The sequence below is a fragment of the Sturnira hondurensis genome, unplaced genomic scaffold (genome assembly GCF_014824575.4).
Source record: "Sturnira hondurensis isolate 20B ecotype Veracruz unplaced genomic scaffold, ASM1482457v3 Scaffold0018728, whole genome shotgun sequence".
In the NCBI taxonomy this organism is placed as follows: Eukaryota; Metazoa; Chordata; class Mammalia; order Chiroptera; family Phyllostomidae; genus Sturnira; species Sturnira hondurensis.
In genome coordinates this window covers 8,165,851-8,193,086 of record NW_028091359.1, presented here as the reverse complement: position 1 = coordinate 8,193,086, position 27,236 = coordinate 8,165,851, and the positions used below count along the sequence as shown (strand labels likewise).

The following is a 27,236-nucleotide window of genomic DNA, read 5'->3' as shown; positions in this document are numbered from 1 at the left end:
CAAGTAAAGAACTTGAAATGTTTCTAATTATAATCACATAGCACCCCTTTAGAAAGCAAAAGCCAAATCAAAGAAAGTCAAACATCAAAAGGCCATTAGGTCTTTCAATACAGACCATTTCCAGACCCGGTTTACTCCACATAAAACCCCCTTTGGGGTGTTTTCATTTTTCACTAAGAATAGAGATATATGGTTCAAATTACTGAAAGTTTCTTCAACAATTCCTTGACCTTTCTGTCTTCCATACCTAAAATAGATAAATTTTATATCAATAATAACAAAACTAGAGAATTCAAATTTTTAAAAGTCACCAATTTTTAAATTTATTAACTTTCATGAACTATGATTTGGTGAGGAATAAAGGAAATTCAGTAAGGAAATAAAAGCATGTTTCCTTAAGGACGGAAATGTTTGACATTTGCTTATCTATTGTTTACTATACTCTGACAAAATCTTTCTTCCAGAAAATCAGATGCCTTAGCTTTACTCCTAACCTCATGCTTGGACATTAACATGTTACCAGATTCATGTCCCAGAAACATCTTATTCCTCCAGGCAGGGAAATTCCTTCCTCCACCAGCCCATTTTCTGTCCTTCCTTCAAATCCTAGTGTATTGCAGAGAAATACTCAGGAAAGTAAGTCTTTCTCGAATGCCACTTCCATTATATACCACACCGCTACCAATCCATCAACCATGCCCTGTTCCCCAGGGGAAGAAATCATCCTTCTGCCCCACCCATGCGGGGGTTTGGGGTCCTCCTCAATCTGGACCACTCCTTCTGTTCCAGCTATGCTCATCTTTGTGAGATTCTTCACAGACTTTCTGCACTCTCCGTCTCTATAGCCAATGTCCATCCTCTTCCAACTCCCTAGATGACCTTTACTAAATACAGGGACACATATATCCAGCATGTAAGCCATTGTTTCAGATTATACCTTGGGGACACCATCAGAAAGAGATCTGCTATTACAATTAATACCAAAATGAGAGATTATACAAATTTATTACTGGTGAAACTTATTTTCTGAGGCCTATGAAGAAACCCAAGCACCTGATGGCTAACAGCCAACAGAACTGTGAGAAGTAATTATCATTGACAATGCTTTTCTAGTATTTCAGTTGTATTATTACTATTTACTTTTGCCTTTTTCTTTTCTACTTAAATACAGAGGCTTAAGGCCAATGTGAAATTGAGCTTAAAGAGGCACTGCTTTCCACATGGCAAGTGATTTCTATCTCCTCTCAATTATGCTCTGTTTGTAAGATCTGATTTCTTATCACTAGCATTGGCACTGTTTTTGATTTGCAAAAATACAATAAAATATTAAAATTACTGTGTAAATGAGCTGCTCTAGCAAAACGAGACAGCACTCTCATACTGTGCAAGGGCCAGATGGTGTAATAACCTACCAGTCTTATTATAACCTCTTGGCATAAGGTGGTGATATTTTTAATTGACTGTTTTTACTATAACATTTATACATGGAAGGATATGGATGGTAAATATCTGTCACAGTACTTTTAGCACGGATCAGCAGAGAAAAACTTTATTTATGAAATCTAGCAAAGAGATACGGCAAAATACCCCAAAGTAGACAAGGGCAACTTACCCAATTTAACTGCTTGCCGTAATTCAATAGGAACACCACATCAGAACATTTAACTCTTTTAGTTATAATTCTACATTTATCAAACAATAGGTTAACCAATAGCTTGAATGCTGGAACAGACTAGTCCCTTAGAAAAAAAATCCTTACCAAATGCCTAGAGGCCCTTTACACAGTTCCCAGTAACTGTTCTCTTTTCATGGGCTATTGTTCTCTTTTCATGGGCTATTTCATGGGCTAGCAGCCACAAGTTGTACAAAAGGGAGCTATGTCTGCTGCCGCCCAGAGTATCATTTTGAGGACCAATAACAGAAGCTAAGTACAAGAAAAAACAGGTTTCCCAGCAGCCCTACTCATAGGTATGTACCCAAGGAACTGAAAACAGCACCTGAATACTTGTGCACAAATGCTCATAGTAGCACGACTCACAACAGCCCAGAGATGGAAACCTTAATGTCCATCAACAGTTGAGTGGATAAAAAAATTATGATGTACACACACAGTGAAATAATACTATTCAGCTATAAAGAAGGAGCGATACACGCTGCAATGTGGCTGAACTTGGAAAACACCATGCTTGTGAAAGGAGCCAGAAGGTCACAGATGGTGTGATTCCAATTGTACGAAATATCCAGAACAGGCAGATCCACAGAAACAGAAAGAAGATTGATGGTTGTGAGGATCTGGGAGCAGGTAGGGAGTAGGGACTAACTTGTTTAATGAGTACGGAGTTTTATTTGGGGGTGAAGAAAATGCTTTGGAACTACATATGGGTGGTGGTTGCACAACACTGTGAATGCACTAAATATCACTTCAAATGGTTAATTTTATGTGATGGGACTTTAACCTCAATATATACAAAACTGTGGAGCAGGGGCCAGATAACAAAACGAGGAGAGCGAAACACCATGCTCTCCATGTATTGTATTTTGCCCTGTATAATGCACACATATGGTATTTGTGCGCATTACACGTGGGATTATGATACCCATTACTATACCCATGGTACGTAATCATTATACCCATGTATAATGCACATCCTTATTTTTCCTCAAAAATTTGAGCAAAAAGTACACATTACACATGGCAAAATATGGTATTTATGCTCCTGGTGTAAGTGTTTTCTTAAGGTTATTTTTTCTTTTTAGTCTTTTCTTGACCAGTATGATAGAGACCCATAATTTATTAAGTACTTTTTAAAGTGATTTTGGTGATGCTCTGCATTGTGTTTCCAATTCCAATGATTTCTGCTCTTCATTTCTTATATTTTCTTCATTTTTACTTTGTTTTTATCTGGCTTCTTGCAGTGGAAGCTTAGCTCACTTCAGCTGAGATGTCGGATACAGATACTTTGTAACATCTGACATCTTCATGATCATTCAGTTTTTAATATTTGTTATTTAAAAGTACAATTTTAAGTTTACAAAGATGAGGGTTTAAAAAAAAAAACCAACTGCTTCCTCATGTTTACTAATTTAATTGCACCAAGAACAGATCATTGATGACAATGATTCTCTGAAAGCTTGTTACTTCCCTTACGACTTAATCCAAGCACTGGCCAGTCAGGTCCAGCTACCAAGAGAGAAGATGACTTGGCGTTGCCAGATCCTGCATGTATCAAGAGAAAGCAGGAATCCAAATTTCATGTGAAATCTCCTGATTTTATCAGGTTGAAGAACAACTCTCATTTTTCAAAATATTTCACAGGCCTCATTGAATACATGTGCAGAATGACTCGACCTGCAGCCCAGGAATTTGCAACAGCGACTGGAAAGCATGCAGTTGAAATGAGAACATTGGCCTGGGTGAGAAAAAAGCACAGAGGCATCAAAGAGCAGAGCAGCAGGTCGGAGAAAAAAACAAAGGGAAAGGAATGGCTTATAAAACATCCTAGAACCCCACAGAAAGTGAATTTAAAGGTGAGATGTAAAAAGTGAGAAATAATACGTCATATAGCAATAAATCCTATAAAGAAAATTAAGGATGTAAATGATCGGAGACTAGGATGTACATTTGTAAGTTGTTGCTATAAGGATGGTGTATTAGATTGGTTTCTACAGCTATAAGCTTTGATTGGATTGTCTAATGAAAGACTCTGGAGTATAATGAATCTGCAAAGAAGACTTAATGGAAAGAAGGGAATCAGAAGATTGTGAGTCACAAAAACTGAAGAAGAGAAAGTTTTAAGGAAAGGAGGTGAACAAAATCGGAACAGGAGGTCACCCCGAGTTTTGGTGCTAGGAGAAAAACGCCACACTGGGGCAGACTGAAGAACGGAAGTGGGAGATGAGATGGAAGCGGTAAGTAAAATGACTCTGCAGAAATCTGAGTATAAAAGTAAGGACAGAAAGGATCACAGACGAAGGTGGGGGAAGTTGAGAAAGGGGTTTTTAAGATGGATACCTACTCCTGCCCACACGTTAGAACGACCAGTGCGGTTCCACAACAAGGTTCTAAACTAGACTGCACAACCAAGAAACATGCAGTAGTTGTGAGAGGAGGCCGGGAATCGTTGGAAGGACTGGTATGAAGGACGCACCGCACACGTTAACGGAACACAAAAAAGTAAGGGTTTAAAGCAAGGACATTATTGTAATTAGAAACAGTATTTTGATTTGGAGTTGCAAGGCTAGAAATAGCCCCAATTTTACATGCAGTTAGAGATAGGTCACTGGGAAATAGGAGGCGATGATGACAAAAGCCTCCCTAGGTACTCCACTCACAAACGGTGTCAGGAATTGTTGTAAAGCAGGAGAGGAGAATAAAAGCTCAGAAGGAGCTGGCTGTGGTCTACGTGCTATAAAACGTATATCAATGGTGTGAAAAACCAAAGAACACTCATGGCAACAGAACACAGGATTTTCTGGAGTCAAGAAAAAACATTTGGGAGAGCTGAGTGAGTCTTTGGTTTACTTACTAATTCTTTTTTTTTCAATTTTTTTATTTAATTATTTTTCAAGTGCAGTTTTCTGTCTATTACTCCCATCCCATCCCACCCCCGTGCTCCCCCCTCCCTCCCATTTCCACCCTTATCAGTTGTTGTCCATGTATCCTTTATATATGTTCCTTAAATCTCTCCCCTATTTCCCCTGAAATGCCCTCCCCTCTCCCCGCTGGTCACTGTCAAAATATTTTTTTAAGATTTACTTACTTATTTTTAGTGAGAGGAGAAGGGAAGGAGATAAAAGGAGAGAAACATCAATGAGACAAACATCAATTGCTTGTTTCTCACACGCTCCCAACCAGGGATCTGGCCTGCAACCCAGGCATGTGCCCCGACCAGGAATTGAACCGGCGACCTTTCAGCCTGCAGGATGACGCTCAGCCCACTGAGCCACAGCAGTCAGGGCTCACTTACTACGTTGCAGAAAGCTAACAGCATCACATTGCTCAGGAGGTCCTACAGCTCTACAAGGCTCACTATTCTCCTGAAAAAGAGTCAAAAGACCACAAAGCAAGCTGAGATCAAGAACATTTGTTCTTAAAAAAAAGTCAAATTTCACGGCCATGGGAAGATCACTGTGTATCTAGATTTTGGTCACACATACTAATATATAGTTGACTCTACAGCAAATCACAATAATCGATTCTAAAACTGATGATGCAGACTCAGCATAAATGGGTTTTATTACGCAATGACAAAAAGAATGGGAGGGTATATAACACACTTCAAAAACCCCTGTGGAGCCCTAAGCTAACGACAGCAGTGTTCGCACACAGAATGCCCTCGGCGGCACGTCCTGAACCGTGTCTCTCAGCGCTCGCCACAGCACTTAAAAAGAGAAAGAGGGAGCAAGTGTGGGGGGCGGGGAGGGTGAGATCCTTATGACATTAAGAACTAAAACAAACAAATAACACAACACAGTGAAAAAATCTGGGAGGAATAACCCAAAATATAAGGCAAACAGAAGTGAATGACAAAAATATATATATATATATATATCTGCATAGGCCCACCTGAGAACAAATGTAACTTAGTCTTAGGAAATAAAACCTGAGAAAAATGACGGAGAAAGAAAACTCCTTTCTTCCTCAGGTCAAAGATTCTGTGTCTTGAAAAAACATTTTTAATTGGTAGGGAGATTCTTCCACATAACAGAAAACAGCACAGTAAAATGTACTGTTTTACAGACATCCACTCAGAGCCTGTAAGGCCCAGACAACACCTGGATTGAGAGTAAAGGATGGACAGTGGCGAACCGTACACGGTGCACTTGTACCGTATACACGGAGCTGCTTCTCCGCAGCCGTGGTAATGTAGATGGATATAAAAAAAGAAGAAACCTGACCTCAAAACACAAATATACGGAGAACTGCAGGATTCACATTCATTCAGAAAAAGAGAGCCGCACGATACAGGTTATTAAAAAGTATCCTATCAGTAAAGTAGAGTTTTTCAATGTATTTTCCTACAAACTTGGGATTTCACTGGCAGCTGACAAATAACATTTCTGTCCAGCTGTGGATCTCCCAGAGACTATAAACATTATACAAGTCAATACGGAGCAGAGACAGAACAATTCACAACCAGGAAACTCAATACATAGAATGCTAATGCCAGATGGGATCTACAAAAGTTCATACACAGTAGAAATTCAATATGTGTTTGTTAAGTTTAAAAACACATGAAAACTGGACAAAATTTACCTTATACAGGATTGAGTAACAGGGTAGAGATATAACAACTGAAGTCTAAAAGCTATGCAAAACTTGGGAATAGAAACCAGGGAAAAAAACACTCCAGATATACAGAGGAAAAACCTACTGTCAAAATTATCTAATATAATACCCAGAAATACATATCAAAAACTATGAGGTATCTGAGTGATGGCATGCGAAATAGAGGACCAAGTCTTAAGAATTATCTAAGGGCCCTGGGCTGGGGTAGCTCAGTGGATTGAGCACAGGCTTGCGAACCAGAGGATCGAGGTTCGATTCCCAGTCAGGGTACATGCCTGGGTTGCAGGCCAGTTCCCTGCAGGCCAACTCCCATCAGGGGACACACAAAAGGCAACCATACATTGATGTTTCCCTCTCTCCTTCCCCTCTAAAGATAAATAAATAAATAAAATCTTTAAAAAAAGAATTTTTAAAAAAGAATTATCTAAGGGATTAAAGAGATTAATCTTATCTAAAACAATATGATTAAAAATGGGGAATGGTTAAGATTAGGAAGGGGTAAAAGAAAGGAAAATTTATTCTATTCCCAGTCAGGGCACATGTCTGGGTTGCAGGCCGGTTCCCTGCAGGCTAACTCCCAGCAGGGGATGCACGAAAGGCAACCATACATTGATGTTTCTCTCCCTCTCTCCTTCCCCTCTAAAGATAAAAAATTAAAAATAAATAAATAAATAAATAAATAAAAAAGTTAAAAAAAAAAAAAAGAAAGGAAAATTTAGAGCAGAATAATAAGGGAAGTGGAGATGACCATAAATGCAGGTGCGGAAAACCAAATTAGTGATGTTAAAAACCAACTTGAACTCAAAAGACAAAAAAAATAACAGATGAAAATGGAAGGATGAAAACTAAAAATACAAAGGAATGATAAAAGATACAAAAATCAATATGAAAAATGGACGCTAACAACTAGAAAATGAATAATTCAATAACATGTTGAACAAATGATTCTGGAGTGTAACAGACAGATCTGGGCCACAGAAAAGGATGTGAGATTTACTATGTATGTATCTGATACTTGAAACTACGGAACTTGTTGAGATCACTTAACAGATATACACACAGGAGAAAAAATGGTCAAGAACTGAACCTGGGGAACTCTGAACTATAGAATCCTGATAGAAAAGGAGGACTCAGTTCAGAGGGAATTGAAAAGAAGCATGCAATCAGTTAGGGAGAAAAGTATCAGATACTTCTAGTTCTGTGGAAGCATCGGAAAGAAAATTCCAGGAAGAAAAAACCCCTCCAAATTAGAGGGGCACAACCAAGATGGTGACAGAGGAGACCCCTTCTTCCACAGACACAGAATGTACAGCTACACATGCAGTGATAAACTCTGGAAGGAATCCAGAAACTAGCTGATTAACTCCTACACACCACCGGGTGGTGGGTATATGCCAAAGTGCATAGGGCACCCACCCAAAGCCTTCAACCAAAAATTACACATTATGGTTAAATGGTTCCTTACACCCAAAGATGTCCACATTCACCATGATATTCAACATGTTATTGGAAATCCTAGCCAGTCCAAAAAACTGAGGATGGTGACAGAGAAAACAAAAAATTGAAAAGGAAAATAAATTATTCACTAATTATTTGTTGTCATTATCCTCACAGCAGATCCAAGATAATTTACAGACAAACTTTGAAGGTAAATTCAGCAAAATTGCTAGATGCCGGAGTTCAATATCAGCTGGATCAATCAAATGGAAAATATATTTTAAAAAAGATAAAATACAAAATGGTACCAAAAACTATAGGATACTTAAGAATAAGCTAACAAAAACATGTAAAATATATATGGAGAAAATTATGAACATTAATTAGCACATATTAAAATGGACAAATTAATGGAGAAATATGCTATTTGTGGAAGAGAGAAAATGATACAGTAAAAATTCTAATTCTACTTAAATTAATCTATAAAACTGCGCAAATATAACCCCAATGAAATTTTTAGTAAAAGCTTATTCTAAAATTGAAATAAAAGAGCAAATGGCCAAGAATAGCTAAGAAAATTTTGTAGATAAAAAATTGCATGGGGGGGAGGAAGAATAGAGTGTGAGGGGAATAGAATACAGGAGAGGATGTTCTCACTCTATGACAGCTTGAGATTTAGTATGTATCCAGAGTAACTAAAATAGCATTAAGAGTAAACAGCTCTATTTAAATGCGATCAAAAGCTATTTTGATTTTCTTATTTGTGCTCTTCTGTAATTTTCCAAATTTCTACAGCAAATATGTGCTAGTTTTGGAATGAAAATAAAGCTAAAGAATAGATACTCTGACAAGTCTTCTCTGGACAATGTCATGTTCAGAGTTCACCTTCCAAGGACCCTGAATAGGTTCACTTGATCATAAACCATATATTACAATGGCAGGAAAAAAATCATTTCTCTTTTGGATTAGCCTAGAATTTAAAAGGTAGTGACAAATAATAAACTTATAAAATAACTCAACTATAACTCTGGCTCATGTGGCTCAGTGGATTGGGCACCAGCCTGCAAACCAAAGGCTTCAATTCCCAGTCAGGACACATGCCTGGGTTGTGGGCCAGGTTCCCAGTAGAGGGCATATGAGAGGCAACCACACATTGATGTTTCTCTCCCTCTCTTTCTGCCTCCCTTCCCCTCTCTCTAAAATAAAGAAATAAAATCTTTTAAAAAATAACTCAACTGTAATATAATTTATTTCTGTTTGCATTCAATCCTACTTTGATATAATTAATCTAATTCTAGTCACACAAAATCTAAAATTATTTCATACATGTCAAGTAATTTCTTCCTGCTCCCCAACTCAATACAATATCTAAATTGTTACAGATAATATTATAAACTGATATGAATTTCTAACATATTTTGATGGAATAATACATTATAAGTTATATCTGTTCTTAATTTTAGTAATAATACTAATAGAAAAAATATACTGAAAATTAACAAATGCCACTGGTATTTAAATTCCTATACTCCCAGTTAAGACCAATACCACATACCCTTTAATAAGGATATAAGTTACAGGCTATTTTTATATTGTAGTGGAACAGGTTTTAGAATTCCTCTTATAAGGAAACTTCTTAAAAGTACAAATCTGTTTTCTAAATAGAATAAAATTTCCTATCAAAGTGACCGTGTAAAGATATTTTCATTCACTTATTAAAGATAGAGTTCTTTATATTAACTATTCAAGTTTGCACTCATCCTTTTAGTTTCTTTCTAAATAGCTCCTTTCTAGATAGCTCCTTAATTCACATTTTTTCCAGTTTAAAGTATATATCACTATTAATTCAAGATAGTTTCACTAACCTTACAAAGAAAATGATTGAGCCACAGTTCCTCACTTTGACTATATATAAAACTAAATGTAGAATTATATCATTCAGCTATACTTTAAAATTCCTACACGAGATTAAGTTAACCTAGCTTTCCCTTTCTACCCAAATTCACAATTCAAGCTCCTGGGTAGACAGGAAGGTCATCTGCTTTTAATGCACCTTGATCCAAATTTTTGCAGTAAGCAACATTCTATTAAAAAACAAACCAAATCAAAATGTAGCTCCACTCCTTTGAATTATCACAAGATTGTTTCATATTCCATTTAAGTCTTCTTTTAAGATTAGTTTCTAGCAAATAAAAGTACAAAAACACAGCCATTATAACTTTGCAGTTTTATTATCTTTACTCCAAGGCATTCCTATTTGAAGATTAATCCCTGTTCCGACTAATATAAATGTTGATTTATAACAGCAAATAAGCAACCAAAGATAAATGAAGGAGATTTAAAAGAACCTTATAGGAAGGCTCTTTCACTCATGTTTAAAAATATAACTTCTTTAAAAACATAACTTTAGGGGTAAATAATCTGATTTCCACTGTGATGGGAGATTGGAAATACTATGTACACTGAGCAAGAAAAATAACTTTTTCAAAAGCTTATGACTGTTAGGAAAATAACACCCCCAAACTATTTTATAAATTTCTTCATTTTAAACACAACTATAGATAAAGTTGAGCAAAAGAAGAGGCGCTGCAAATTTCTGTATAAATAAATAATTTTATATAATGACTTTCAATAAACCAGATGGTAAACATCTGCCTAGTATCACTAACATTGAAAGTTGGCTTCCAAACTTTCAAATAAAAAAATCACTCAAGCACATTTTGAATTACCTAAAGAACATCAAGCACTTGTTTTTTAAAATTCTATGTGCAAGTGAAATTATACTTATAAAGGCAATGGTATATGAAAATGTGATTATACATTTCAAACAATAAAAAAGAGCTACTAACAACAGAAGTCTTTTTTTGGAAGGAGCAATGTAAAAAATAAAATGAAAATGTTAGAGTTAAGCCCCTAAGAAGTTTTCAGTAGGACGCTGCAGTGAGTTTGCCATACATGGCTCTGTTGTGTCGAGGTGTGTTCTCCCCTTTCCCATTTTTCTGCGAGTTTTTATCACAAATGGGCGCTGCACTGTATCTTCTGATATGATCATGTGGTTTCATCCTTCAGTTTATTTATGTGGTGTATCACATTTACTATTAATATTTTACAAGCCTTGCATCCCCAAATAAATCCCACTTGACCATGGTGTATGATCTTTTAGATGCATTGCTGCATGCAGTTTAATTTTGTTGAGGGCGTTAGCATCTATGTTCATCAAGGATATTGAACTATAATTTAATTTTTTGCAGTGTCTTTATCTGGTTTTGGAATTAGGAGAGTGCTGGTCTCAGCACTATCCATCCTCTTGACTTTTTTGGAATAGTCTGAGAAGGAGAGTTGTTAACTCCTCTCAGAACGTTTGCTAAAATTCCCCTCTCAAGCCACCCGGTCCAGAGCTACCGTTTGTTGGGGGTGTTTTCATGGCTGCTTCAATTGCACTAGGTGTAGTCTGTCTATTCAGATTCTGTGATTCTTCCTGATTAAGCTTGGGAAGAGTGAATGTGTCTAGGAATGTACCCATTTTGTCCAGGCTGTCCAATTCATTGGCATGCAGGTATTCGTAATATTCTCTTACAATCCTTTGTATTTCTTTGATGTCAGTTGTTATTTCTCCTCTCTCATTTTAGCTTTTATTTATCTGGGTCGTCTCTCTTTTCTTCTTGATGAGTCTGATTAAATGTTTGTCAATCTTGTTCAACTTTTCAAAGAACCAACTCTTAGATTCATTAATCTTTGAATTTTTGAGACTCTATTTCATTTATTTCTGCTCTGATCTTTATTATTTGCTTCCTTCTACTTGCTTTGGGCTTTGTTTGTTGCTCTTTTTCAAGTTCCTTTAAGTGTAAGGTTAGATTGTTTATTTGAGCTTTTTCTTGTTTCTCGTAATGCTGTGAAGTTCTCTCTTAGGACAGCTTTCCCACAGTCCCACAGATTTGGGGTTGTTGTGTTCTCCTTTCATTTGTTTCAAGGTATCTGTTGATTTCTTCCTTGATATCACTGTTGACCCATGCATTGTTTAATGACATGTTGTTTAGCTTCCATGTCTCTGTGTATTTTTCAGTTTTCTTCCTGTGATTGATTTCTAATTTCATAGCATTATGGTCAGAGAAGATGCTTGATATGATTTCAATCTTCTCAACTTATTGTTTTGTGTCCTAACATGTGGTCTATCCTAGGAAATGTACCATGTGGACTTGAAAAGAATGTACGTTCTGTTGTTTTGGGGTGAAATGCTCTGTGGATATCAATTAAATCCATTTGATCTAGTGTGTCATTTAAGGCCGCTGTCACCTTGTTGATTTTCTGTCTGGAAGATCTATCCATTGAAGTCAATGGGGTGTTAAAATCAAGGGTGGGAAGTGGGATGGTGAGGAGAAAAATGGAGACAACTTCACTTGAACAACAATAAAATAAAATACAATAAAATGAAATCCCCACTATATCTGCATTTCTGTCAATCTCTCCCTTTATCTCCACTGAGATTTGCTTTATCCATTTAGGTGCTCCTATATCAGGTGCCTGAATGTTTACTGGCATTATACCCTATTGTTAGGTTGTTCCTTTTATTATTATGCAGTGTCCTTCTTTGTCTCCTCCTATAGCCTTACTTTGGAAGTCTGTTTTGTCAGATACAAGTATTACTAGCAATATTTTTTCTGACATGTCTCCTCTGGCAAGGTAAACAAAAGAAAAAACAAACAAACAGGACTACATCAAACTAAAAAGCTTTTACTCAGCAAAGGAATCCATAAATAAAATGAAAAGAAAGTCACTGAATAGGAGAACATATTTGTTGATACATCTGATAAGGGGTTAATATCCAAAATTTATAAAGAACTTATAAAATTCGGCACTGAAAAAAAACAAAGAATCCAATTAAAAAATGGGCAAAGGACCTGAATGGATACTTCTCCACAGAGGACAAACCAATGGCCAACAGACATATGAAAAGATGCTCAAATTACTAATCATCACAGAAATGCAAATTATTGGATTAAACCACAATGAGATATCACCTCACACCTGTCAGAAGAGCTATCACCAATAAATCAACAAACAAGTGCTGGCGAGAATGTGGAGAAAGGGGAACTCAAATGCACTGTTGGTGGGAATGCAGACTGGTGCAGCCACTGTGGAAAACAGTATGGAGGTACCTCAAACAACTTAAAATAGAATTGCCTTATGATTCAGCTATCCTACTTCTGGGAATTCATCCAAAGAAACCCAAAACACTAATTCAAAATAATATAAGCATCCCTATGTCCCTGCAGTGTATTTACAATAAGCCAAGATTTGGAAGCAGCCCAAGTGCCCAACAGTAGGTGAGTGGGTGAAACAACTATTGTAAATTTACACAATGGAATACTACTCAGCAGTAAAAAAAGAAGAGAATTTTACCCTTGTGATACCATGGATAGGCCTGGATAACATCATGCTAAGTGAAATAAGCCAGTCAAAGAAAGACAAACTGAACTAACAAGCAAATTATTTTAAGGTTTTCTATTCAGCAATCCATCCAATACATTCTAAGAAAAAGCGAAGGAGAGAGAATAGTTATACAATCTTCCCAGACAGAATTTGATGTTAAGTTTGTTTGATCCTGGGTATTTTTTGGCCTTGTAAGTGATTCCTGTTTGCAGGTTTGGGGAGACAAGGAAAATGGCATTTACTGGTTCTCTGGGAGTTAACACCGAGCTCAGGTAAGCTTCCCTGCTTAAATCTCTTTCTTGGGTCAGGTACCCTGTGAACCTTTCTCCAGTTAAAGCTCTTATCACTCTACAGTATAATTGCCAAAGTTCTGAATGTCCTTCCGACCGGAGTATAAGGTCCTCTGGGAAGGGACTACGTATTACCTCACCCATGGTAGGAACTCCATATTTATTGAGTAAATTGATGTTTTCCACCTAAAAACTATGAGATAAAACCTAGTAATTAGCAAGGCCTAATCACCTTAGTGAACAAATGGAGAAAACAAAATCTAGTATTATAATGTGCATGTTTAAATTTTATATCATAAGACAAAACCTTTCCTAATCAATGCCTGTATGGTAGTCCATTTTCAAATATAACTAGATTTCATTACCCACATTTCTCCAAAAATTCTACAGTGGGATTTCTAAATGTTCTGAGACCTAATCTTACTGTTTTGTTAAATCTGTTTTCATTTAAGAAGAAGAAAGCATAGGAAACTACTACATTCTATTCTCTTATATTCCTATCACTTGAAAACAACTGAATTAATTTTAATTTTTTTTAAATTGCCGGCTAGCAATAAAATTCTGAAAACAGAGAATCATGATGGAAAACTGACTCAAATAAAATCACAGCTAGGCTATTATAAAAATATAATACTTAGGTTCTAGCTACTTAATTTGGCTCACAATTTAGAGGAAGTATTTTTTAAGTTAACTATATTCCAATTTTACTCACTTCAAAGCTTCCTCCAACTTATGGATTTTCTTCTGAGCGTCCTCTCTTTCTTTATCGAGTTCACTCTGGAGGTCATGAACCTGCCAATGACAAGGCGCGTTGTATCAAGTTTATCAGAAGTAAAGTCTACTCCAAGGAAAGAGACAGGCAATGAAACAGCAATGCCAAGTCCATTTTTAATACAAAATTCGATTTAGACGTTTCAAGAGAAAGACTTGGTTAACCATAATAATTTACCATATAATTACTTCAATATTCTACTTCCAATACCAATTTTCTGGTCCAAGTTAATAACTGTTTAAATCTCCCTGTATGTGGATTCCCTGTAAACTGATATGTAAAAAACTCAAAAAGGAAACAATCACATTTAAAAAAATGACATATTGGCCAAAGGAAAGGAATCACATGTGATTTGGGAGAACACAGTAAATAATGTGTCTATATTCCCAGGCACATACACATTATGATGAACTAGCCTTCCTTTCCACTGCTGGGAATGACTCGAAAACTACTGGCTGAGTTTAGGGGTTAAGCCCCTAACTGTGAGTATCTGTGTCCTGAATGTGGCACCCTTTGAGTAGATGGGTCGGCAGTATGAATCGTAGCAACAAATGAAAATTTTGCTTCACAGAAAACTCTTCATATGCAGATAAGATATACCCAATGTGGACCTAAATGGATCTAGACATAGGAAAAGAAACTTTGGTACAGCAGGAGGGAAAGAGGAGTAAAACGGCAGCCATGGTTCCACATACATGGCCAGTGAGAGTGCAGGGCCAGCTGGTAGGAAGGAACCCTCAAGTCAGTGGGGTGGAGATACCAGCCAGCCTCATGCCTGCTGGCAACCCAGGAGGGGCTATGAGCGTAGCTGCGGGGTGCATGGGATAGATAGCAGAGGGCCAGCAAGAACAAAACCAAAACGATCCCCAACACACAAAATCACAACCTTTCCAAACGCTGAATTGATGCTAGCCCAAAATACCTATAATTAGCTTAGCTATTAATAATACTTTGGATGGAGATCTACTTAACTCAAAAAAACTTCTTCATTTTCCTTTTACAATTTTTGTATTTTTCCCCTTGGTGTTTGAGTGAGATACATACAAACATACATAAAATGTCTGCTTGTAAACCAAAAGAAGTGACAGTAGTGAGGAAACTTGCCACGAGAATATCAAAAGCCTTCATCTGGCTGCAGTGAGGGCAACCGCCAAGGTGAGAAAAAACAGAAACAGAGGAATAGGTCCAGTAGTGGGGAGAGTGGGCCATCAGGAGAAGTGGGAGCTAGGAGTCCCTCCCCATGTTTTAAATGCTAAAATGAAAACACTTCATAAATACCTACCTTATTAGGAGGAGAAAGAGCAACTAATTTGCACTGCAAATGTTTGCCACTAGATTTATTTTACTGTACAGAAGGGAAAATCTATTGCCACAAATTTTATCAGGTTCAAGATTGAAATTAGTCTTACTTATCTTGGATCCCTAGTACGTGTTAGAGTGCTTGGTATATAGTAAACTTGCTAAATTAAAGTGAATAGATTGTTAAAGCAACAGACCTTTTTTTTTAATTGAAATTCAATTGCATTTTAATCTCTTTGTATTGATCTTTATCTGCCACAGGATGGATCATCTAAAATTTATGTACACAGACCTTCAGAAAGGTCTCCTAGCAGCTTTTCTTAAGAGATTTTATTTATTTATTTTTAGAGAGAGGGGAAGGGAAGAAGAAAGAGAGGGAGAGGAACATCAATGTATGGTTGCCTCTCATGTGCCCCCAACCAGGGACCTGGCGGGCAACCCAGGCATGTGCCCTGGACTGGGAATCAAACCAGCAACCCTTTGGTTCACAGGCCCGCGCTCAATCTACAGAGCTACGCCAGCCAGGGTTCCTAACATCTTTAATTCTATACAATACCCATTCTACCCCTAACCAGTTCCTACGTGGATTTTAAATCTGTTAGTGTGTTTCAGGTTCCTTACAGCTCTTCCTGTGACAATTACTTCCATTTCACTTCATCCTTTTTTTTTCCTTAAGAAACCTATTCCTCTGTCACAGACATTCTCTTTTCTGGTATTCTACTGATAAACTTCTTGACATTTACTTTTGGAATAATCCATTTTCAAAAGAAACTCCTTTCTCTAAGTCTTCAGTGTGATGCTCTCCTTCCTTGGCTCTACAATATTTTTCCACAGATCCCATTTTGACTTTTTTTCCTACACACTCTTTTTTTTTAAGAGTTGATCTTTAAATTTATTATTATAGCATTTTATTGTTTAAGCTATTACAAAAGTCCCAATTTCCTCCCTTTGCCACCCTCCACCCAACTACCCCCAATCCCTCAGGCAACCCCCACACCATTGTCCATGCCCATGGGTCATGCATATATAGTTTTGTCTAATCCCTTCATCTTCTTTCAACCAGTCCCCCCAATCCCCTCACCCTTACAGCTGTCAGGGTCCCTTGTCTCTGTGCCTCTGATTTCATTGTGCTTGGTAGTTTATTTCATTCATTAGATTCCAGTTACAAGGGAGATCATATGGTATTTGTCTTTCATTGCCTAGTTTATTTCACTTAGCATAATGCTCTCCAGTTCCATCCATGCTTTCACAAAAGGTAAGAATTCCTTCCCTTTTTTTAGTGCTGCGTAACATTCCACTTTATGAATGTACCACAGTTTTCTTTATACACTCATCTACTGATAGCACTTAGACTGTTTCCAAATTTTGGCTATTGTCAATAATGCTGGTATGAACATAGGGGTGCACATATTCTTTTGAATTGGTGTTGCAGTATTCTTTGGATATATTCCCAGGAGTGGGATTGCTGGGTCAAAAGGCAGTTCGATTTCTAATTTTATGAGGAGATTCCACACTGTTTTCCAAAGTGGCTGTACCAGTCTGTATTCTCACCAACAGTGCACTTTCTCCACATCCTTGTCAGCACTTGTTGTTTGCTGATTTATTGATGATAGCCATTTTGGCAGGTATGAGGTGATCTCTCACTGTGGTTTTAACATGTATTTCTCCAATGATTAGTGAGGTTGAGCATTTTTTCATATGTCTATGGGCCCTTTGTACATCTTCCTTAGAGAAGTGTCTATTCAGATCCTTTACCCATTTTTTAAATTGGATTGTTTATCTTCCTGGTGCTGAATATATTTTGGAGATTAAACCCTTGTCCTTCTTGAAGAGACTATTTATTAAGATTGTGTTAAACAAAAAGTACAAGAGGCATAACCTTGCTCCTATTGTATGTCTCCCAGTGTGGTCTCCTCCTCGGAGCTGCAGCTGAAATCCAGTTCCCAGGAAATCCCCGGGAGGGCTTGGGAATTTCTATGGAGGAGGAGCTTCCCCCCACCCACGGCCTACTTCCCGGCCCTCCAAAACAATGTGTTACGGATGTGGAAAGCAATACAGAGCTACAGAGTTGCTGCTGAGTCACCATGGTTCACTCATTGGGACGGTGCCTCCAATGTGCTGTGCTGTCAGGGGTTTCCCCCGTCTTTGCTGCTCAAGTTTTTTCTGGGACTCAGAACTCTGCAGGAAAGCATAATTGAGATTTACCCTTTTAAGTGAAAACTTCAAAAAATTAACTGCTTTTGAGAAGAATTTATCTCAAATCACATGGTGATTATGAGTGTGAGCCCTGCAGTCAGAGTGCATGTGCTTGTCCCCACTCCCCACAAGTTACTCAGGGGCCTCGTCTGGGAAACGGGGACAACAGTGACTCACTCCATGTGGGGCTCATAGAACAACGCTGGGAACATGATAAATGCTCAACAACTGTTAAAAATTACTACCATGACCTTCTCTGATTAAATACTCTACACACATTTTCTTGAAAACTCAAGGTCGATATGAACATCTAAAATCACAGTATGCCACAAAACAGTAATTTCCTTAGACAGACTATTTGCCCATTTAGAAAATGGCCCCAGGATGGCTAAGGAATTGAGTTCTCGCAAGTGCTTTTTATCATTCGCAATTCACCCTTCACCTCTGTCCAGGTTTCAATGCCACTTCCGATGCCTGGTCAGTGTGCTAACACAAGCACCTTGCTCTAATTCACACTTCTAAAACTATCAGAACCATTTCTATCGCAGGAATGGGACTACCTGAATGGGAGAAGGACAAACTTCCCTCCGAGTTTAACGTGTGTGTGTGTCAAAGCACAGACTTTTGAGCTGGGAGTTCCTTAAAGTTAGAGGCTAGAAGCTAGAAGCTGTTTCTCATTTATTTTTATATGCCTGGCACTCAGCACAATCACCTGGCTTATACAAGAACAGTCAATCAATGTTGTTCTAGGTCCGTTTGTTTGCTAATAACTGAATATATTTGTACTGTATACTTTGGGCCTTTTTCTATTATATTTCTAATTTTTACCTATGTTTCTGATCATTGTGAGCTCCTTTTTAATGCACTAATGGCACTGGGGAATTAAGCTTGAATGAAGTTGCTTGTAACCCTTCCCCGACTATATATTGCTAATACCCAAAATGATTTTTAATAATTTAAATAATGAAAAAAAGCAAAGTTAAGCATACAGTGTATATTCTCAGACATGGAACTGTTGTAATTTAAGTTTTAAACAATTTAAGACATAAGTAGCCATAAACACATTTACTGAACATTTATTAAATGTGTATTTTACTCCCTTTCATCCTAAAAATTTCAGCAAGCAAGCAACGAATACTTGTGTAAATAAGAAAGGGATTCTGCTACATATAAGGAAATAAACTGTGGCAGGCATCCTAGGGGCGTGAAGAGCGCCGAAGGGCTGCTGACCCACACGTCAACGAGCTGGCCGACCCCCCCCCCCCCCCCCCCCCCCCCNCCCCCCCCCCCCCCCCCCCCCCGCATGCGCCTCGCAGCTGCTCCAGCCTCTCCTGCCCAATCTGGAAAATGCGGCAGTGGGCTGCAGGGCTTCTGTGAGTCGTTTCACTGCACAAATGCAGTTTTAAAGGCTTTACTCTGGCACTCAAAAAAAAATCATGCCAGTAGTGATTGGAAAACACAAAATACAGAAGAAGGGAAAGGTAGGTTTACAGTTTTTCACAGGAAAAATAATAAAGAACTTAGGGAAATTACAGTAAGTAATAAACAATAATACAAGGGTAAACTATGTTTTGTGTACTCATCACTGTAAACCTACTTTTGCCCACCTCTGTATTCTATGGAAGGCTGTGAAAATTTAAAATGATTTTTAATCTAATTAAAGGAATTATCTCTGGATGCTAAACATTGGCCTATTTTCTGTGGTTCTGAACTCCATCAGACTTTCTATCTCATTTTTCACAGAGCTGCATCAGAATTACTCTATACAGATATTTTAATTCTAGCGTATTCTTGAATGTACATGCTCAACATCTGTCTCGTGAACTCTTTAGGTAAACACCATCTTTTATTCTCCGGTGCCTGTTTGGAAAACAAGCAATGGGTTATTTGCAGGAGGCAGGTGTTTCCTTGCTAGTAAAATCATCTAGCCTAACCATTTCCTGATTTTACAGATTAGGACACTTCATCAAACAATGACATTTAGTTTTACTACCTATTATTTGTTTGATGTTCAAAGATCTGAAGAGCAGGCAATAGCCACTAGAGATCAATAAAGACCATTAGATAATGTGTGTGTGCTTAAATTAGGGACAGCGTCTGGGGCTGCGTCTCTCACCTCAAAGACAAGCTAGACTCTCTCATGCTGCTTTCTTACTGGCACGAGGAAATCTTGTCACTCAAATGGCATTTCCTCCCCCCAAACAGACATTCAGAAGTAAGCTGTACGCCCAAAGTTATGGACTGTGCACACCTGTCACACCTGTAATGCTGTCTCACAAACAAAAGCCCTACACATCCCATCTCACTCTCCAGTTACACAGTCCAGGGCTGAGGAAGATTTATGTCAGCTCTTTTGAGTAGTCAAAAGGGATACCCTCTGAGGGGGGTGCAAGACATCAAATCTTCAAGGACGGAGATCACAGCAGGTTTAATAAAGAAAGAAGAAGAGATGTCAATTTAAAAGAGGGAGATTATGGAATTAATTGTAGAACAAAAAGTGACATGCTGAGCAACATTTTCTCTTCCAATGTAAGTAATGTGGGAACATAAGCAATATGAACAAACAAGCTTATTTTTCTTGTAAAGGTTGCTATTATTTTAAACATGTCCTTATTTACATGAAAAACAATTAACACACTTTAGTTAGTTCTAGTATTAAAAAGCCAGGCCCACTGACACCTCACGGACTGGGCAAGACTGCAGTCCTGACGCCTAACAGAGGGAATGAGGTCTGCTCCCTGAGGGCAAAAAGGACAGGAGTGGTGGGAAGGTCGCTGGGTAAGGATGACTTGAGCTCTAACATTCTGTTCCTTGTTTGTGCCCTTCAGGCAGAGGGGCTGATCCAGTAGCCTTTGGTCACCCAGTGGGTAAGAGAAATCCCACGCAGAGGTAGCGGAAGGAGAAAGACTCTTCCCAGCTCTGTCTCTACATCTAATAGCCGTCAGTAGAGCTTAGAGAAATTTGGGATAGGAATACATTCTTTTAAAATTATTGTATGCCTTTCTCCTGGCTCCTAGCCCTCCCTCTGTCTCCCAGGTACACAGATACCATATTTCTCGGGAAGACGGCTGACCTCAGAGTGTAAGGCCAGGAACAGGAGGCCTGCAAGGTGTTCCTTAATGGATGGGAAGCCAGATATCTGCCTAAAGAATGAACAATGGACTAAAAAGTACACCCAGAGGATGTGGCTGCCTTATACAGTGGGGAGTGAGGCTTATCATAATATATGGTCTTCTTTTGTTTAAATAAAATATTTATGAAGCTTCATGGCTCAACAGTAGAAACTGAAAAAATCCTGTATTTCAGTGGAAGTAATGTTTTCCTCTCCAGATACCATTTTGTAGACATAAAGTATATTTAAGATCTTGCATTGAGCCGTATTCAAACTGTGGTAAAAAGGAAACCCTCAGCCATAAGACAATTTATTATAATTTTAAAGAACACATATTCAGATCAATACATGTCCACAGAAATACCCACTTTTCCAAATGACAGAAACATGCTTCTTCCTGGACATTAAGTCCCCAGATTCTGTGTCTGATTCATTCTCTACCCTCTGCCCAAACCCAGGACCTGGTATGATACTTGCCCAATAAAAACATTTAATGAATCTGCTGAGGGACTACATGGATAGATAAGATGTGATATTAAATTTTTAAAAGACTTTTATGCTATAAAAGCTTTTGATTTTAATTTGTATGTATTTTTAATTAATTAAAGGGTTAACCCTTTTGTATTTTCTATTATGTATGCATTTTACAAATGGATTAATTGGTAAATGTTAGAATAGTAAATAATTACAAAAGCAGCAACAAAAATCTTTGCTATTCAATGACTTTCTATGTTATACAGCAAACAAGAAATTCGATAATTGAAGTTTAAAAGTCACAAACTAGAATTCTGCACTTTGTTGCTAAAGGTGTTAATAGTGAGTCAGTGAACTACCAGTTATCACCGATAGCAGGGACACCAGCTTATCTCTGTAGAAATATTCACCATTCTAAATGACAAGAAACAATTATTAATCAATTTTTTAGTAATGATTCTTTCGTTGTTTTATATTCTTTGGTTAAATATTTAGAGTTCTTAGTATGCATATGATATAACAGATTACAAAATAACTCATCAATGGTGTATTTTCAAAATAATAGAAAATATAATTTTATAGTGTAATTATGAGAAGTTAACATATATCCTCTTTGCTCACTAAATATAACATACAAGTGGTATTTTAATAACTAATATTAGAACCTGTTGGGAACCACCATGCCTGGTTTCAGAAGCTGTAACCCCCATGTTTAAGGCTGAGTAAGGGACCTTGGGACCATCAGCCACTAAGGGGACAAAGCTTATCTTCCTGGCAGAGGCGCCACCTCTGCCCTCTTTTACTTCACCCTGCTTGGCCCCAGGCAGATGACTGGTTAGCCAATGACGGGTAAGATTCCTCAAAGGAGGGACAACCTAAGACAGGCATGGTCATGAAGAGGCCCTCAGGGAAGGACTTGGGGGCCTATAAGAAAAGGGGGTGATGGACCTTCACCCCTTGGCTTTGACATAGCCTGAGTCCTCATTCTGTCTGCAACAAGTCTCCTAATCTCTTGGCTGCCTTACTTCCGCTGCCTGACTTAAGCCTGAAACAATGTGGTGCAGCCCTGGGCAGGAGCAGGATGTTACCTGGGACAATCAGACCTAAGAAGGAATGCATAAAACCCTGAGAAACCTGTTTTGCTAAGAATGCCCTCAATTTTCTGATAAGGGTCCAAGCATGAAATGAGTTTGTTTCCCAAAGTTTTAAGGCCCTTTAGCTAACTGACCCTGACTCAGAATAAGCCCTCATAGTTCTTTGAATGTTATCTATTGTTTGATCATTACTGCCTGACAATGAAGAGTGAAGACCTTCCTTGAGGTAATGCTCCCAGAAAAGCAACAAAAGCCTGTCTGGGCAAGGGTCGGGGTGCTCTCTCACTCAGAGAGTGGTGAGCTGTCTCTTTTTCTCCACAGGACTTCGGCAGTCCGTGTGAATTTGTTCATGGACCCACAATACTGTGGACACCACTGGTCAGAGTCCCATCAAGCACTGAAGCTGTTTATAAACATACAAAATAACAAAGCCATAATTTGATTACTGGCTGGCTAGCTGAAATAAACATAGAAACAAATTATTCTTTAAGGACTAGTATGCATATCTTTTTTTAAAAAAGATTTTATTTATTTATTTATCTTTAGAGGAGAAGGAGAGAGGGAGAGAGACATTAGTGTATGGTTGCCTTTCATGCATCCCCTGCTGGGAGTTGGCCTGCAGGGAACTGGCCTGCAACCCAGGCATGTGCCCTGACTGGGAATTGAACTGCGATCCTCTGGTTCGCAGGCCTGTGCTCAATCCACTGAGCTACGCCAGCCAGGGCTGCATATCTTTATTTAAAAAATCAACCCTCTTTTTAATTGCAACATTTGCTATTTCAAAGGTAGCTTCCCACAAAAATATATTACCTTTTTTTCATAGGTGCGTTTTAAATGACTTTTTTCCATTTGAAATTTATTTTCTTGATCCTGTGAATGATAAATATTTATTTTTATTATACTTAAAATTGCTACTAGAGTTAATAAAATTAATCTAATGAAATAAGTAAATGTACTTACTGACAAACACTGAGTTTTGCATATTAGTAAGAGCACTCCATCTGTCCAATTTTTTAAAGTACACATAGAAGCATGATTAGCTTTATGTTAGAGGTAATAAAACCGTACTTATTTGAAGATGTTATTACTCTTTTTAAAATATTTTATTTATTTACTTTTAGAGAGAGGGAGAGGGAAGGAGAAAGAGTGGCAGAGAAACATCAATGGGTGGTTGCCCTCATGTGTCCCCTACTGGGGACCTGGCCTGCAACCCAGGCATGTGCCCTGACTGGGAATCGAACCAGCAACCCTTTGCTTCACAGGCCTGCGCTCAATCCACTGAGCTACACCAGCCAGGGCGATATTATTCTTACAAGTACATATTTTACAGTGAAAGAGAAACTTTCTGACCCTTAGGATTAGGAGATCAGTTAAAATGACCAACAGAATCAATATGGAAATAACAGATTTGCAGTTATATCATATACCATGGTGTCCCTGGTATTTTCTGACCATAAGGGAAAAGGAAAAGATCTAAAAAGTATGAAAGAGTGAGAGAGAGGGAGAGTGAAATTATGAAGACTGGCAGATAATAACTCAAAGGGAGAAAATTATTCTTCCAACCTAGAGGGTATTATGCTAAGTGAAATAAGTCAGAGGAAGACAAATACCATATGGGTTCACTTACATGCAGAATCCAAAAAAACAAAACAAATGAATAAAACAAAACAAAAACAGACTCATAGGTACAGGAAACAAACCAGTGGTTACTAAAGGGGAGCAGGGTTGGGTGGTGGGAGAAATAGATGAAGGGAAGGGGATTACGAGGTACAACAAACTTCCAGTTAGTTATGGAACAAATAAGTAATGGGATGTCATATACAACACAGGGAATAGAGTCAATAATAGTAACTAGATGGTAACTAGACTTATCGTAGGGGTCATTTCCTACTATCTATGAATATCAAATCACTATGATGTATATCTGGAACTGATAGGATATTGTACATCAATTATATGCCAAAAATAAATAAATTTTAAAAATCAATATATTTAAATAAAATTTATTTTTAAATTAATTTTTAAAGAATAATTATTTAAATTAAAATTATTTTCCATATCCAATTAGCATCTACCTCTGTTAAAAGTAATTTAAAAAATAAAATGAAAAAATGATACAATGCAATAAAAGAATCAGAAATGGTTACCTACATTTTTAAGGAGGTTTTTTTGACTCATTTGTACATACAAATAAAAAAAAGAAAGGTGAGCTTTAGCCATCGTTATTCTGTGAAAAAAAATACGAGACTCACCTTTATTTGTTGCTTTCTTTGAAGTTCTGATTCCTGTAACTGCTGTTTTAATTGACAGACGTTCTGTTCTAATTCTTTAATCATACCAGATGCCTATAAGGAATTTAAGAATAATAATAAAACAACAAAATATTGATTTTTGTACCACTTTACAATTTCTGGTTGAATAAATTTATCTTTTCTCTCCTGAAGACTCATTAAACATTAAAATAATTTGTAAATTTGAATGAAAAATGTTTACTAAAAAATTAAAGATTTCATCTTTTAAAGTAAAAATATATATTAAATTCTGTTTAGTATTTAAAGCTATGTAAATAAAATAGTAATGCAGAAATAATTGGTTTTACAGAAATAAAAGTTTTACAGAAAGCTTGTCCAATTTTAATTTTAAAACCAAATCCACTGAAACATTTAATTCTTGAAATACCACACAACTGACTCCCTTAGAATTGGAGCCATGGACTCTCTTTGCAGAAAGTGCCAATTCTTAGACACAAAGTATGTGAGTGCCCTGAGGAGTCCGTGGGCTCACACGCGCATATGATGACAGAAAAAACTGAAGCATGACCAAGATGTCAAACTAATAATGATAATGATCATAATGTACACAGTACCCTTTAAAAATGTATGACTAGCACAACTGAGCATCTCTTCTCAGACTTTTTAATTTTATTTATTTTTTAGATTTTCTTTATCTTTAAAAGGGAAGGGAAAGAGAGAGGGAGAGATATCAATGTATGGTTACTTCTCGTGTGTCCCCTGCTGGGGACTGGCCCCTGCTGGGAACTGGCCTCCAACCCAGGCATGTGCCCTGACTGGGAATCAAACCGCCATCTTTTGGTTTGCAGGCCCATGCTCAATCCACTGAGCTACACCAGCCAGGGCTTCTTCTCAGACTTTTATGTTTCCTTTTTTTAAACTTTGGTACAAGGGTTAACTTATTATGGCGGAATCCAGTTTATTAAATGACACGCTATGGATTAGACATTCAACACTGAAGTATTTTAAATGCCAATAAACATTGTTTCAGTTATTTCAAGAATAAAACAAAGGAGAGACTAATTTGCAAGGACAAATAGCTTCTACATGGCTACCTATGTCTATAAGCTGAGTAAACATACATACATATATATATTTATATTTATATTTTATATGTAAAGTTAGTTACTTTATTTGTATATACAGCAGCATATATATAATACCTTAGAAGCTGAAAGCGCATGTTCCTTTTTCAGAAGGTTCATATCAGCATCATATTTGGTTTGCAACAGTTTCATGTTTTGCTCATAATCATTTATAAGATGGTCTTTCTCTTTATGTAGTGCATTGCGCCTAAAAGTAGCAAGAGAATAAAATGCAGTTCCAATATATTTAAAATAAATTCCTAGAATGGAATTCTTTCATCAGCCAAATCCAAATGCACTATCTTTCAATATATCAAATAATTATCTACATTTAACCAACTTTTAAAAAAGCATTATGCTTCTTACGTTAAATGGAACTTAAAAAACAAACAAATGGCAATATATAGGTTGGAAACTGCCAAAGGTTAATGCACAAGGTGTGATTAACTTCGGCAGATACTTTACAGGGTTAATATCAGGACTTTATAGCCACACCTGAGAGATATTGGACTTCAGACAATACCTTGCCTTTACTTCTTGTAACTCACTACATGTTATCTGGTAACATCTCTCAAGTTCCATTTTTTCTTGAATTAATTTCTGCTTCTGTAAATTACTGTTTTCTGCTTCTCCAGTCAACTGCTGGACACGGGACTCCAGTTCTTTGACCACCTGGTTCTAAAAAAATAGACCATTGTTAAAAAAGCCTCTGCCTGACTTTGTAACACTGCAATATCATTAAGAAGCCTGAAGAAAATATATACCCTATTAGAGATAAGAATACAGAAAACAAATGTACCATATGCCATACTAAGAAAAATTAAACCAACCTCTAAATTAACCAAGTCTTTAAAAAAATGCTTTCTAACACAAAAGAAAGATCATTGCCCTGGCTGGTGTGGCTCAATGAATTGACTGCTGGACCGTAAACCCCTGGGTCCCCGGTTCAATTCCCAGTCAGAGCACATGCCTGGACTGCAGACCAGGTCCCCAGTACAGGGTATGTGAGAGACAACCAATTGATGTATCTCTCACACATCGATGTTTCTCTCCCTCTTTTTCTCATTCCTTCCCCCCCCTCTCTAAAAATAAAGGAATAAAATTTTTTAAAAAAGAGAAAGATCATCATGTTTATATGCTTTTAGCCATTCATTCATTCATTCATTCAATGAATATTTACTGATGTCCATATCCTCAGGAAGGTTACATTTTCTTTATGCAACTTAAGAAATTTCTATTGTTAGGTGAGCACTTAGCAGTACTTGGCTCTTCACTTTAAGTTTAAGAAAATTTTTAAAATTATAAAGCAATATAACAACATTTTAAATAGGAAATTCACAAGTATTTTAATACAGGGGTTACAACATATGTGATACACATATTATCACATAAGTATATAGGAATATTTTATTAGACAGTTCCAGTGTTAATGAACAAAATTTTCATTTTTGAAAATACTTACTTTTA

At 37.3% G+C, this 27,236-nt stretch overlaps 1 protein-coding gene across 2 annotated transcripts in view; it reads right to left on the bottom strand.

The window, feature by feature from the left end:
• The window catches only part of CEP112 (centrosomal protein 112), a 340,946-nt gene that overhangs the window by 224,265 nt on the left and 89,445 nt on the right, over positions 1–27,236 (bottom strand). For both annotated transcript variants that reach the window (XM_037070013.1, XM_037070012.1), the window contains exons 13-17: positions 26,293–26,447; positions 25,848–25,977; positions 24,646–24,738; positions 23,204–23,263; positions 14,159–14,238 (exon numbers count right to left, since the gene is read on the bottom strand). In XM_037070013.1, coding sequence (XP_036925908.1) covers positions 14,159–14,238; positions 23,204–23,263; positions 24,646–24,738; positions 25,848–25,977; positions 26,293–26,447 — 518 coding nt within the window. The remainder of the gene's footprint in view (positions 1–14,158; positions 14,239–23,203; positions 23,264–24,645; positions 24,739–25,847; positions 25,978–26,292; positions 26,448–27,236) is intronic.